Raw genomic sequence first — 12,887 nt, forward strand, 5'->3', positions numbered from 1 at the left:
GAATAACATTTTGTTTGAACAATTCTCAGTTTTGAAAGTACATCCAAATTATAAAACATGCAAAATGTGAGAAATTAATGCATGGGTTTGGAAAATTATGGTCTAATTGTTGACTTTCTGAGCTGTGACGTAACCAGGGTTGGGTTGGGTTACTTTAACTTGATTACTTTTCAATTACTTTTGGACTACTCCAATACCAAATATGCTAATAAAAGACAAAAGAAACTAAATATGAATAAAATTATGACTCACAACATGTGGTAAGCTTTCTCTCCTGGCTTTGATCTCCGGCATAACTAACATAAACTGCGACAGAAACAAAATGAAAATAAATCCAAACAGCTGGGTCAATTGATGCACAGCGGCCGCAGGCTACCCAGGAGTGAAAAACAATCACAGCAACAAATACGGACCCAGACCGAAATGGACCAATGGACACGGCAGGCTAGCCGCCTGCTAACGTGGAACAAACAAAACTGGAAGCTTTTAGCAGCCCAGACGCTAACCGGGAATTAACTGGAAAATATACCAGTTGCGAGACACGCTGTGAAAAACAAATGACAAGCCACATTTGCTTACCTATAAGGCGGAGAAGGTAAGTATGAAACACACTGTAATGTGTAACGGCAGGTAAACAAACCACACGCAGCTTTTGGTGATCAACATGCAACTAAGACAAAGCAAAGTTCTAATTACCCCAAGCAGAAACGATCTGTTTGCAATCGCTGTCCAATACAGTTGCAGTCTGTTTCAGAGCTACCTCGTATGTTGTGTTAATGCGAGTCGCCATTTTCAAGTGTTCATCTGATGACATCACAGCCCTAGTGGATACGAGACGATCAGTCAACTTTGAGACTAAATTCATCGAGACCTTACCGTATGGAATATTTTGCAACATATCTGCATAATTGTGGGGAGAAAACTATATTCTTTGCCTAATTGGAAAGTAAAATGTAATTTTCGATTCCCTTTATAACAGGGGTGTCAAACTCGTTTTAACTCGGGGGGCCACACCATAGAACAAACATTCTGTCGTGGGCTGGTCTAGTAGATTGAGGAGAAAGAAAAAGGGATAAAGAAATAAGAGAAAGAGGGAGGGAAAATGAGAAAGGGCGGGACAAAGAAGGAAAAAGAAAGTGAAAGAGCGTGAGAAAAGATAAAAAGTCGTGAGAGAGGGGGAACGTAAAGGGAGAGGAAGAAAGAAATCCAAAGAGAAATAAAAGACAGAAGGAGAGAAAAGAAAGCGCAAAGGGTAGGAAGAGAGAAAGAGAAAAAAAATGAAGTTAGAGCAAAAGAAGTTAAAAAGACAAAGACAAAGAGCAACAAAGGAAGAGAAAAAGAGAGACAAAGAGAGTGAAAGAGACAGAGTGGGAGAAAAGGAGTGGAAAGGAGAGAGAGAGAGAAAGAAATACAAGTGCAGTGTCTTTGTTCGAGGCACCTGGCTTTGGCAACATCAAGTTGACATATTTCAACCTGCAGCTTGTTTTTCTCTTGTGCTTCTCTGAATGTTGTCTCGCGGGCCGGATTCAATCCTTTAGCGGGCCTGATCTGGCTCACGGGCCTCCTGTTTTACACCTGTGCTTTATAAGAACACGGTTGCAAATTAACTTCAGAATATATTCTGGATGTATATTGTGGGCTGCTGGAAAATTGTTGGCGTGCCACAAATGGCTCTCAAGCTGTATTTTTGATCGAAGCCCTCGCATGCCCTCGGGTGTGTCAAAACATACGGTCCGTGGGTCGGATTCGGTCTGTTGAATAATTTAATCAAGCCCACCAAAAATTTCCGAGTCTGTCAAAAAAAGAAGCAAATAAATACAAATTAAATGCTCCTCTCCCTCCGCTAGAGGGCAGTCAAGGTGTATAAGAGATGATGTCTAGACTAGTTTCTTGTTGAAAGACAATATTGTGCAGTATTTTCTTCTTTCTAGTAGATTGATCTGATGTTATTGCCCGTTCTCTGCGAAAACTCCTATTTAGTATTTATTTGATCAATTTTAAACCTCTAGTGTCTAATACAGCTGTACCTCTAGTTACTAATTTGTTCTGGGAGTAGCTTTGTAACCTGAAACATTCGTAAGTAGGGACGGCTTTTCATTGTAAATGCGCTAATCTGTTCCAAACAGCGCTAAAGTATGTTTTTTTTAAAAACTATAAAAGAGCACTAGAACATAAAAGAAATGTAAAAATAAGATAACTGCACAAAACACATAAAATGACAGGAACATAATGTAAATAAAGTAAAGGGAAATAATAAAAACATTAACCTTTTAACTGGCCTATTTGTTCACCGGACCTCAGCACTGTTTTTTTGCCTGGCGTTTCTTGAAAAACTGATCCAATGATGTCTGCCCTTGACTTGGCTTTTGACGATCTGTCGGAAATGCGCGAGACAGGTGTAGCAAAAGCCGGACTTGTGATTACTATTCCCTGGTGATTCCTTTTCACAAATTTTCAGACTTCAAGGAATTTTACTAAAATGTCTTTAATTTGGGCTGATGAAATGATCGCTGTGCTCTCTGAACTCCTGCACGGCGGTGTGTGTTTTCCTACCTTTCTATGACATACCTGTCAACCTCCAGGGCTCCATACCCTTACAAACTGTCGTATTTTCCCTTACAAAATAATCTTACACCATATTTTATTTCAAACGTGTTTATTTGTGTAGTTATGTTGTACATGTTATATTGTACATGTGTTTCGTTATATCATATATATTGTTAATAAACATTTTGTTGTGAGATACTGTGTTGCTCGACATGAATGAGGTTTATTATAAAAAAAAGTTCAAAAATGAAGTCGCTTGGATGTTCACTGTAGAAGGAAAAAATACATGCAAATATAATTAAGTAGAATAATACATTTTCTTATTCAAATTACTAATTCATTTTCTGGATTAAATTTTTGTTGGTAATATACAGATTAAAGGGATAACCACAAACCTGTCTTTTTTCATTTTATCCTTTTATACTTCCTTTTTTTTCTTAACTTCTTTATACAACATATTACTTCATAATATAATGCATCAAAGCAAGTTAGCCGTTTGAGAGCCGGCTCTCTTGAATGAGTTGAGCCGAAAAAGCCGGTTCTCTAAAAAGAGACGGACCTCCTTTTACTACTCAACTCGAACTCGGTTGACTTAATTGATTTGCCGTTTCGTGATAGTCGGTGTTTGTCACCCGTAATTGACAAATTTGCGTTTTTCCGTACAGATTTCCTTGCACGTCGTACACGTCTTAAAATGCATCATAAACGTACTTTGTACGGCAAAAACGTACAGGTTGACAGGTATGCTATTTGTTATCTCTTGCTTTGTTTTGATGTCCAGCAAAAAAAATCTCTTCTTTTTCTCATTGTCCACGTTTCTGTATGTATTTCGTGGGGTCCATTGTGAACGATAGCTTTTTGTAGCAGCAGCATACAGTAGACTATTTAAGTAGCTGGAAGGGGACAGAAAGAGAATGCCGGAATTCATGTATACAACCCGGTTGCTAGGTGTTTACAGAGCAGGTAGGGGACACAAAAAGCATGCCAGGATTTAAGTATACGCACGGTGTTATGCCGAGAAATGCATCCCTGCCGAGATTTGCATCCCCTCGCTACTATAACCACTTTCATCTCGTTTTATCTCACTTTTATATCACTTTTAGGCAGGGTTGGGTAGGGTTACTTTAACTGGATTACTTTCAATTACTTTTGGATGACTCCAATACCAAATATGCTAATAAAAGACAAAAGAAACTAAATATGAATAAAACGACTACATTTTGTGCAGGCTTGGGGAGTAACGGAATACATGGAACGGCAAAAAATGATGTTGGCAAGCTGTTTGGATTTATTTTCATTTTGTTTCTGTCGCATTTTATGTTAGTTTTGCCGGAGATCAAAGCCAGGAGAGAACGCTTACCACGTGTTATGAATCATAATTGTATTCATATTTAGTTTCTTTTGTCTTTTATTAGCATATTTGGTATTGGAGTAATCCCAAAGGTAATTGAAAGTATTCCAGTTAAAGTAACTCTACCCAACCCTGGTTACGTCACAGCTCAGAAAGTCAAAAATTAGACCATAAATTTCCAAACCCATGCATTAATTTCTCACATTTTGCATGTTTTATAATTTGGATGGATCACTTTTAGCAGGTAACATGTTTATTTTGCCTTTTTCTTCTCAAATCGCTCGTATTGAAACTGTTATGCACTCTACCATCAGGGTTGGGTAGGGTTACTTTAACTGGATTACTTTTAATTAATTTTGGATTACTCCAAAACCAAATATGCTAATAAAAGACAAAAGAAACTAAATATGCAGCACGGCGGCGCAGTGGTTAGCGCTTGTGCGACACAGTTAATGTCATAGGAACCTGTCGTGGGTTCAAATCCAGCTCCAGACTTCCTGTGCGGGGTTTGTATGTTCTCCCCGTGCTTGCGTGGGTTTCCTCCGGGCACTCTGGTTTCCTCCCACGTTCCAAAAACATGCATTTCAGGTGAATTGGCCGGTCCAAATTGTCCCTAGGTGTGAATGAGCAAATGAGTTGTCTGTCCCTGTGTGCCCTGCGATTGGTTGGCAACCAGTTCAGGGTGTCCCCTGCCCACTGCCTGGAGATGGCTGGGATGGGCTCCAGCCCCCCCGCGACCCTAATGAGGATTAGCGGTACGGCTAATGAGATGAGATGAGAAACTAAATATGAATAAAATGACTAAATTTCGTGCAGGCTTTGGGAGTAACGGAATACATGGAACGCCAAAAATGTTGTTGGCAAGCTGTTTGGATTTATTTTTATTTTGTTTCTGTCGCATTTTATGTTCGTTTTGCCGGAGATCAAAGAGATCGAAGCCAGGAGAGAAAGCTTACCATGTGTTGTGAGTCATCATTTTATTCATATTTAGTTTCTTTTATCTCTTATTAGCATATTTGGTATTGGAGTAATCCAAAAGTAATTGAAAGTAATCCAGTTAAAGTAACCCTACCCAACCCTGCTATTTGGGGATGTAATGGCAAACATATAACCAAAACGACAGAGCTATGCCCTTAAACAATAGTATTGCCCTTTACACATTGGTTAACTGCTGTTAAAAGTGTCGATAAAAACTCATACTGTTAGGATAGATATGATATAATGAAATTGTTTAATTGCTGTTAAAAATGTCGGAAAAAATTGTTAAAACGTCATATTGTCAGATACAGTGGAACCTCGGTTCTCGACCATAATCCGTTCCAGAACCCTGTTCAAAAACCGATTTGTTCGATCACCGAAATCATTTTTCCCATTAAAAATAATGTAAATCGTTTTAATCCGTTCCAACACCCTGAATGTTTACCTTGAATGTTTAACGTAAACTTAAAGCTAACCCAGGCTAATCATACGTTCGCGTTATCGTAATCTTCCGTACGAAAGATTACGCTAACATGAACGTGCAAAAACAAAAAAATCAGGTCGTTTACAAGTCATTTAGCACCCGGGTCTCCACAACAAGTGGTGAGCGGTTCATTGGAAAGGGGGCTCCGTTCCAACACCCTCAATGTTGGGCTCCGTTACAACACCCTGAATGTTTACCTGAATGTTCAACGTAAACATAATGCTAACCCAGGCTAATCGTACGTTTGCGTTATCGTAATCCTCCGTACCAAAGATATAATAATAACATGGAAAAAAGAAGAAAAAGTTTGTGTTGCATTCAAATAATTTCCAATTATATCAAGTGAATCTTGTTGCCAACATTGTACTTCCACTAAAAAATGTGACTAAGTACAGTTCTGCATCTTGCAACCGACTAAATAAGCCCCCAAAATGTTAATATTATGCGACAAAATATATCAGGAAAAAAAAAGAAATGGATATCTTGTGAAAGAATTGTAAGAACAAACGACGTTTGTAGGCCGTACAACCTTTACAATAGTACATGAGTCAATTCATTCAAAAGAGAAAAACAATTTTGCATTGCCGGAAACTCAGCAAAATGTAACTTGATGTCAAGTTTTGGACATGTTTGATAATGAATTATCTTGCCACACTTGGGATTATGGTTGCTCACTGTTGTTTCAAGCGTTGCTCACCGACTTTGTGTGAACGCTCAGACCCGTGGAAAATTACAGGGAACATTGGTTACGACCCTAGTAAGAATAAGTGGCACAGAAAATGGATGGATGACATTAACACGTTCATTGCCAAACATTAAAACCCTTTTTCCATTGTGAATAAATGTGTTGTCCTCAGAAAACATCCCTTTTCATCTGTCATTACTATTTATGGGGGTAGGCTACGAATGTAAGCTGAATGATGAAGGATAGAACTGAAAACCAAAGCGAAATATTTGGCGTTAATATTTGTTTACCATTCAAACTGAGTTGCCAATGCCTGGTGCCAGGAAATCAGGGTGTGAAAAAACATTTTTGTACACTTTGTTTCAAATCAGGAGTGTGATGATATGGGACCTGATGTCAGGAGCGATCAGGTGGGAATTTGGTGGGAGGGAACTTTGGGCTACAAGGCCTTTATAAGTGGGCACCGTATGCTGCATGGCACACAGGAGCTCCACTTTCTACAGCGTTTGCACGGAACAATACCAACTGATACAGGTGAGTACATTTTGGTTGCTGTTTCACTATTCTTGAATGTTGGAACCATCTATGTTCATAGTCCAAATGAATTTTTTATTCTGTTTTCACTATCTTAGAAAGCTGAATCTGGATTTCTACCTGATTCGACATCATGAACAAAACCGCTCGGCTTGGCTGCACCATCGGCATTCTTGCCTGCCTGTTGGTGATAACCTCTTTCAGTCTAAGGGACTGGGTTTATTTGTGCAGGTTTGACTATGCAATTTGCAAGGATTCGGTTTTGCACGAAACCAAGAGCACTTGGGCCAATTGTTATTACCCTACTACAGAGGACGAAACGAGCGAGTGTTTCCGCCACCTAGACCCCATTCCAGGTAATAATGCATTTTAACAACAGGAAGAATATCAATTGAATTTAGCACATTTGCCTAACACGTGAAAGAGACCCGGGTGGAAAAATAACTTGGCCTGGGGAGGCATGGGCGTCACAAGGCTGTACTTGCCTAAGACACACCACAGGAAATTGTGCCTCTACAACCCTAGTGATTAAGGGATCCAACCAACCAACCAACCAACCAACTAACAAACCAACTTTGTTTTTCAGCGTACATCCAAGGTCCCTTTGTCTTCATGGTCCTGGGTTCCATTTTCAGCATCGCCGCCTTGCTCATTGTCCTAGGTTTTAGAGCGGCCGGCTGCCTGTGGCCCAACATCCAACTTTTCCAGAACAAGGTCAATATCCGTGCAGGAATCCTCATGATTCTCGCAGGTAAGCACTTTAGTTACCATTTAGTCACAATTCATCTAAAATGTAATTGTGATATCACCGGTTAATTGAATGCTTTGGTTCTTGTCCCTGTCCAGGACTGTGTGTTCTTGTGGCCACTGTTTGGTTCCCCATCGGCATGATGTCAGCCGAGCCGGTGTTGAGGTACGGCTCCGGACTCGCCGTCGGCTGGGTGGCTGCGGTCTTGTCACTTTTCAGTGGCATCCTTCTGGCCTGTAACCCCTTGTGGAAAATGTTGTGCCCTGGCCTCTTTGCAGCCACCATGTACGATCTCGAGAAGGCTCGCAAGAACTACGCTGAGAACGTCTTTCCTTCTGACTCCATGCCTATGGAATAAAACAATATACTATTGTGCAATTTTTGCTTCTGTTACAACTCTAATTACTCAAACGTGTCATTCAATTTACATCTGTTACGGATATCAATGTCACATTTTATTAGATCGGTGAAGTAAAACACATAGTCTAAAAAAACTGTTCGACTAAAACCCAATGTCTGATAACTGTTCTAGTCAACAATCTTGTATTTTTACCATTATTCCCAAATGTTTTCTTTGGGGTTACTGATTTGTATGCACACATTTCTCTATCAAATAATAAACTCTTTTGCACTACAAGACGTGTCTTTTTGTGTTCACACTGAAAGTTTGTTTTGTGATGACAAGTCATGTTTTCAATTCACATTTGAGAACATTAGTATAACCAATGACATTTATATTTTGTGAGACTCATGACTTGCCATAGAGCTAATTGACAAAGGTAGGCTCATAATATCAAGGATGTATATTGTGGGCTGCTGGAAAATTGTTGGCGTGCCACAAATGGCTCCCGAGCTGTATTTTGGATCAAAGCCCTCGCATGCCCTCGAGTGTGTCAAAACATACGGTCCGTGGGTCGGATTCGGTCTGTTGAATAATTTAATCAAGCCCACCAAAAATTTCCGAGTATGTCAAAAAAAGAAGCAAATAAATACAAATTAAATGCTCCTCTCCCTCCGCTAGAGGGCAGTCAAGGTGTATAAGAGATGATGTCTAGACTAGTTTCTTGTTGAAAGACAATATTGTGCAGTATTTTCTTCTTTCTAGTAGATTGATCTGATGTTATTGCCCGTTCTCTGCGAAAACTCCTATTTAGTATTTCTTTTATCAATTTTACAGCTCTAGTGTGTAATACAGCTGTACCTCTAGTTACTAATTTGTTCTGGGAGTAGCTTTGTAACCTAGAGACGGCATTTGATTGTAAATGCGCTTATCTGTTCCAAACCCTGCGAAAGTATATATATTTTTTTCAATTATAAAAAAGCACTAGAACATAAAAGAAAAATAAAATTAGGTAACTGCACAATGCACATCAAACGAAAGGCACATAATGTAAAAAAAAAGAATAAGGGAAATAATAAAAACATTAACCTTTTAACTGGCCTCTTTGTTTACCGGACCTCAGCACTATTTTTTGCCTGGCGTTTCTTGAAAAACGGATCCAGTGACGTCTGCCTCTGCTGGCTTTTGAAAATCTGTCGGAAATGCGCGAGACAGGTGTAGCAAAAGCCGGACTTGTGATTACTATTTCCTGGTGATTCCTTTCTAACAAATTTTCAGACTTCAAGGAATTTTACTAAAATGTCTTTAATTTGGGCTGATGAAATGATCGCTGTGCTCTCTTCCTTGCACGGCGGTGTGTGTTTTCCTACCTTTCTATTACATACCTGTCAACCTCCAGGGCTCCATGCCCTTACAAACTGTCGTATTTTCCCTTACAAAATAATCTTACACCATATTTTTTTTCCAAACATGTTTATTTGTGTAGTTGAACATGTTATATTGTACATGTGTTTCGTTATATCATCTCATCTCATCTCATTAGCCACACCGCTTATCCTCAGTAGGGTGGCGGGGGTGCTGGAGCCCATCCCAGCAATCATCGGGCTGTGGGCAGGGGACACCCTGAACTGGTTGCCAGCCAATCGCAGGGCACACGGGGACAGACAACTCACTCTCTCATTCACACCTAGGGACAATTTGGACCGGCCAATTCACCTGAAATGCATGTTTTTGGAATGTGGGAGGAAACCGGAGTGCCCGGAAGAAACCCACGCAAGCACGGGGAGAACATACAAACTCCGCACAGGAAGTCTGGAGCTGGATTTGAACCCACGGAGGAGGTTCCCAAGACATGAACTGTGCCGCACATGCGCTAACCACTGCGCCCCCGTGCTGCCTCGTTATATCATATAGATTGTTAATTAACATTTTGTTGTGAGATACTGAGTTGCTCGACATGAATAAGGTTTATTATAAAAAAAAGTTCAAAAATGAAGTCGCTTGGACATTCACTGTAGAAGGAAAAAATACATGCAAATATAATTAAGTAGAATAATATGTTTTCTTATTCAAACTATTAATTCATTTTCTGGATTAAATTATTGTTGGTAATATACTGATTAAAGGTATAACCACAAACCTGCCTTTTTTTATTTTCTCCTTTTATACTTTTTTTTTCTCAGCATAACACCAAGAGCACAGTGTAGCAGCAAGATGCCAGATAAACATGTTGGCAACTTCTAAGAAGGGCTTCCACTATATTAAAGAAATATACATTTTATTGACCTATGATCTTTTTTAAAAAAAACATTATTGGTATGATTATATATTTTTGCCAAATATTCAAATCAACAATTTTTGTTTTTACCACAAGGAGGCATTAAGTATTTAACAATGTCCAAACAAGTCTATGGCATTTGAGGCAAGCATATTTTTATTCCTAGCTCCTCTCTGAATTTGAATGTTTTTGATATTTCTGGTGAGTTGGTTCACATATAAATCTGCATTTACTTGACCATTAAAATAATCAAATTATTAACATGTGAACCCTTATGATGCAGATGTCATAGGTTTAATTCCAGCTACCGTAACCTTCCCGTGTGGAGTTTGTATGTTCTCCCTGTGCCTGCATGGGTTTTCTCCCATGCATGTGTGTTGTTGTATGTCTCTGTGTGCCCTGCGACTGACTAACAACCAATTCAGGGTACCCCCTGCCCACGTAGGTTACGACCCTAGTAAGAATAAAAGGCACAGAAAATGGATGGATGACATTAACACGTTCATTGCCAAACATTAAAACCCTTTTTCCATTGTGAATAAATGTGTTGTCCTCAGAAAACATCCCTTTTCATCTGTCATTACTATTTATGGGGGTAGGCTACGAATGTAAGCTGAATGATGAAGGATAGAACTGAAAACCAAAGTGAAATATTTGGCGTTAATATTTGTTTACCAGCCAAACTGAGTTGCCCATGCCTAGTGCCAGGAAATCGGGGTGTGAAAAAACATTTTTGTACACTTTGTTTCAAATCAGGAGAGTGATGATATGGGACCTGATGTCAGGAGCGATCAGGTGGGAATTTGGTGGGAGGGTACTTTGGGCTACAAGGCCTTTATAAGTGGGCACCGTATGCTGCATGGCACACAGGAGCTCCACTTTCTACAGCGTTTGCACGGAACAATACCAACTGATACAGGTGAGTACATTTTGGTTGCTGTTTCACTATTCTTGAATGTTGGAACTATCTATGTTTACAGTCCAAATTATTTTTTTATTCTGTTTTCACTATCTTAGAAAGCTGAATCTGGATTTCTACCTGATTCGACATCATGAACAAAACCGCTCGGCTTGGCTACACCATCGGCATTCTTGCCTGCCTGTTGGTGATAACCTCTTTCAGTCTAAGGGACTGGGTTTATTTGTGCAGGTTTGACTATGCAATTTGCAAGGATTCGGTTTTGCACGAAACCAAGAGCACTTGGGCGAATTGTTATTACCCTACTACAGAGGACGAAACGAGCGATTGTTTCCGCTACAGAGACCCCATTCCAGGTAATAATGCATTTTAACAACAGGAAGAATATCAATTGAATTTAGCACATTTGCCTAACACGTGAAAGAGACCCGGGTGGAAGAATATCTTGGCCTGGGGAGGCATGGGCGTCACAAGGCTGTACTTGCCTAAGACACACCACAGGAAATTGTGCCTCTACAACCCTAGTGATTAAGGGATCCAACCAACCAACCAACCAACCAACCAACTAACAAACCAACTTTGTTTTTCAGCATACATCCAAGGTCCCTTTGTCTTCATGGTCCTGGGTTCCATTTTCAGCATCGCCGCCTTGCTCATTGTCCTAGGTTTTAGAGCGGCCGGCTGCCTGTGGCCCAGCACCCAACTTTTCCAGAACAAGGTCAATATCTGTGCAGGAATCCTCATGATTGTCGCAGGTAAGCACTTTAGTAACCATTTAGTTACAGTTCATCTAAAATGCGATTGTGATATCACTGGCTAATTGAATGCTTTGGTTCTTGTCCATGTCCAGGACTGTGTGTTCTTGTGGCCACTGTTTGGTTCCCCATCGGCATGATGTCAGCCGAGCCGGTGATGTGGTACGGCTCCGGACTCTATGTCGGCTGGGTGGCCGCGGTCTTGTCACTTTTCAGTGGCATCCTTCTGGCCTGTAACCCCTTGTGGAAAATATGCCCTGGCCTCTTTAAAGCCACCATGTACGATCTCGAGAAGGCTTGCAAGACCTACGCTGAGAACGTCTTTCCTTCTGACTCCATGCCTATGGAATAAAACAATATACTATTGTGCAATCTTTGCTTCTGTTACAACTCTAATCACTCAAACGTGTCATTCAATTTACATTTGTTACGGATATCAATGTCACATTTTATTAGATCGGTGAAGTAAAACATATAGTCTAAAAAACTGTTCGACTAAAACCCAATGTCTGATAACTGTTCTAGTCAACAATCTTGTATTTTTACCATTATTCCCAAATGTTTTCTTTGGCGTTACTGATTTGTATGCACACATTTCTCTATTGAATAATAAACTCTTTCGCACTACGTGACCTTTCTTTTTGTGTCCACACTGAAAGTTTGTTTTGTGATGACAAGTCATGTTTTCAATTCACATTTGAGAACATTACTGTAACCAATGACATTTATATTTTGCATTTGTGAGACTCAGGACTTGCTATAGAGCTAATTGACAAAGGTAGGCTCATAATGTCTAGTCAAGTGATGTTTATTTGCATAGCCCTTGATCACAAAGGGTCTCAAAGGGCTGCACAGACCACAGATTATTGCAAACCACAGACTATTATTACACCATCACCTGATCTAAAACCTACATGTGGGAAATAGGGGGAAATTAAATCTGAATGATGTGAGGGAGCAAGTTCATGCATGATTTTGTGTACTATCAACAGAACCTTAAAATCACATCTTAAGCTAACGGGGAGCCAATGCAGGTTTGCTAAAATCGGGGTAATGTGATCAAACTTTCTTGTCTTAGTTAAAAGCCTCGCTGCAGCATTTTTTACCAGCTGTAGGCTCTTGATTTTGGAGTTTGGGAGACCGGAGGGTAGTGCATTACAGTAATTGAGACGGGAGGTAACAAACGCGTGAATTATAATCTCTGCAACCGACTGAGACAGCATAGGGCGAATTTTAGCAATGTTGCCAAGATGGAAGAAAGCTGTTCT

The 12,887-nt window shown here is 40.0% G+C and overlaps 2 protein-coding genes across 2 annotated transcripts; both read left to right on the top strand.

Annotated features, from left to right (window-relative positions):
* Positions 1-3,360: 3,360 nt before the first annotated feature.
* On the top strand, positions 3,361-7,964 carry LOC148351918 (claudin-11-like). Its single transcript, XM_088354436.1, has 5 exons — positions 3,361-3,510; positions 6,417-6,579; positions 6,678-6,935; positions 7,166-7,330; positions 7,426-7,964. Exons 3-5 carry the CDS (start codon positions 6,713-6,715, stop codon positions 7,683-7,685), a joined length of 648 nt encoding a protein of 215 aa, XP_088210562.1. The 5' UTR covers positions 3,361-3,510; positions 6,417-6,579; positions 6,678-6,712; the 3' UTR covers positions 7,686-7,964.
* Positions 7,965-10,729: 2,765 nt separating this feature from the next.
* LOC148351919 (claudin-11-like) lies at positions 10,730-12,246 on the top strand. The gene is made up of 4 exons (XM_088354425.1): positions 10,730-10,864; positions 10,963-11,220; positions 11,455-11,619; positions 11,715-12,246. Exons 2-4 carry the CDS (start codon positions 10,998-11,000, stop codon positions 11,969-11,971), a joined length of 645 nt encoding a protein of 214 aa, XP_088210551.1. The 5' UTR covers positions 10,730-10,864; positions 10,963-10,997; the 3' UTR covers positions 11,972-12,246.
* The last annotated feature ends 641 nt before the right edge of the window (positions 12,247-12,887 follow it).

Source organism: Urocampus carinirostris, chromosome 15 (genome assembly GCF_059441175.1).
Source record: "Urocampus carinirostris isolate Australia breed hairy pipefish chromosome 15, RoL_Ucar_1.0, whole genome shotgun sequence".
NCBI classification, from domain to species: Eukaryota; Metazoa; Chordata; class Actinopteri; order Syngnathiformes; family Syngnathidae; genus Urocampus; species Urocampus carinirostris.

Coding starts and splice junctions, on each gene's coding strand:
- LOC148351918 (XM_088354436.1), top strand. CDS start 6,713: ATGAACAAAACCGCTCGGCTTGGCTGCACCATCGGCATTCTTGCCTGC. Junction 6,936..7,165: donor CCACCTAGACCCCATTCCAG/GTAATAATGCAT, acceptor TTTGTTTTTCAG/CGTACATCCAAGGTCCCTTT. Junction 7,331..7,425: donor AATCCTCATGATTCTCGCAG/GTAAGCACTTTA, acceptor GTCCCTGTCCAG/GACTGTGTGTTCTTGTGGCC.
- LOC148351919 (XM_088354425.1), top strand. CDS start 10,998: ATGAACAAAACCGCTCGGCTTGGCTACACCATCGGCATTCTTGCCTGC. Junction 11,221..11,454: donor CTACAGAGACCCCATTCCAG/GTAATAATGCAT, acceptor TTTGTTTTTCAG/CATACATCCAAGGTCCCTTT. Junction 11,620..11,714: donor AATCCTCATGATTGTCGCAG/GTAAGCACTTTA, acceptor GTCCATGTCCAG/GACTGTGTGTTCTTGTGGCC.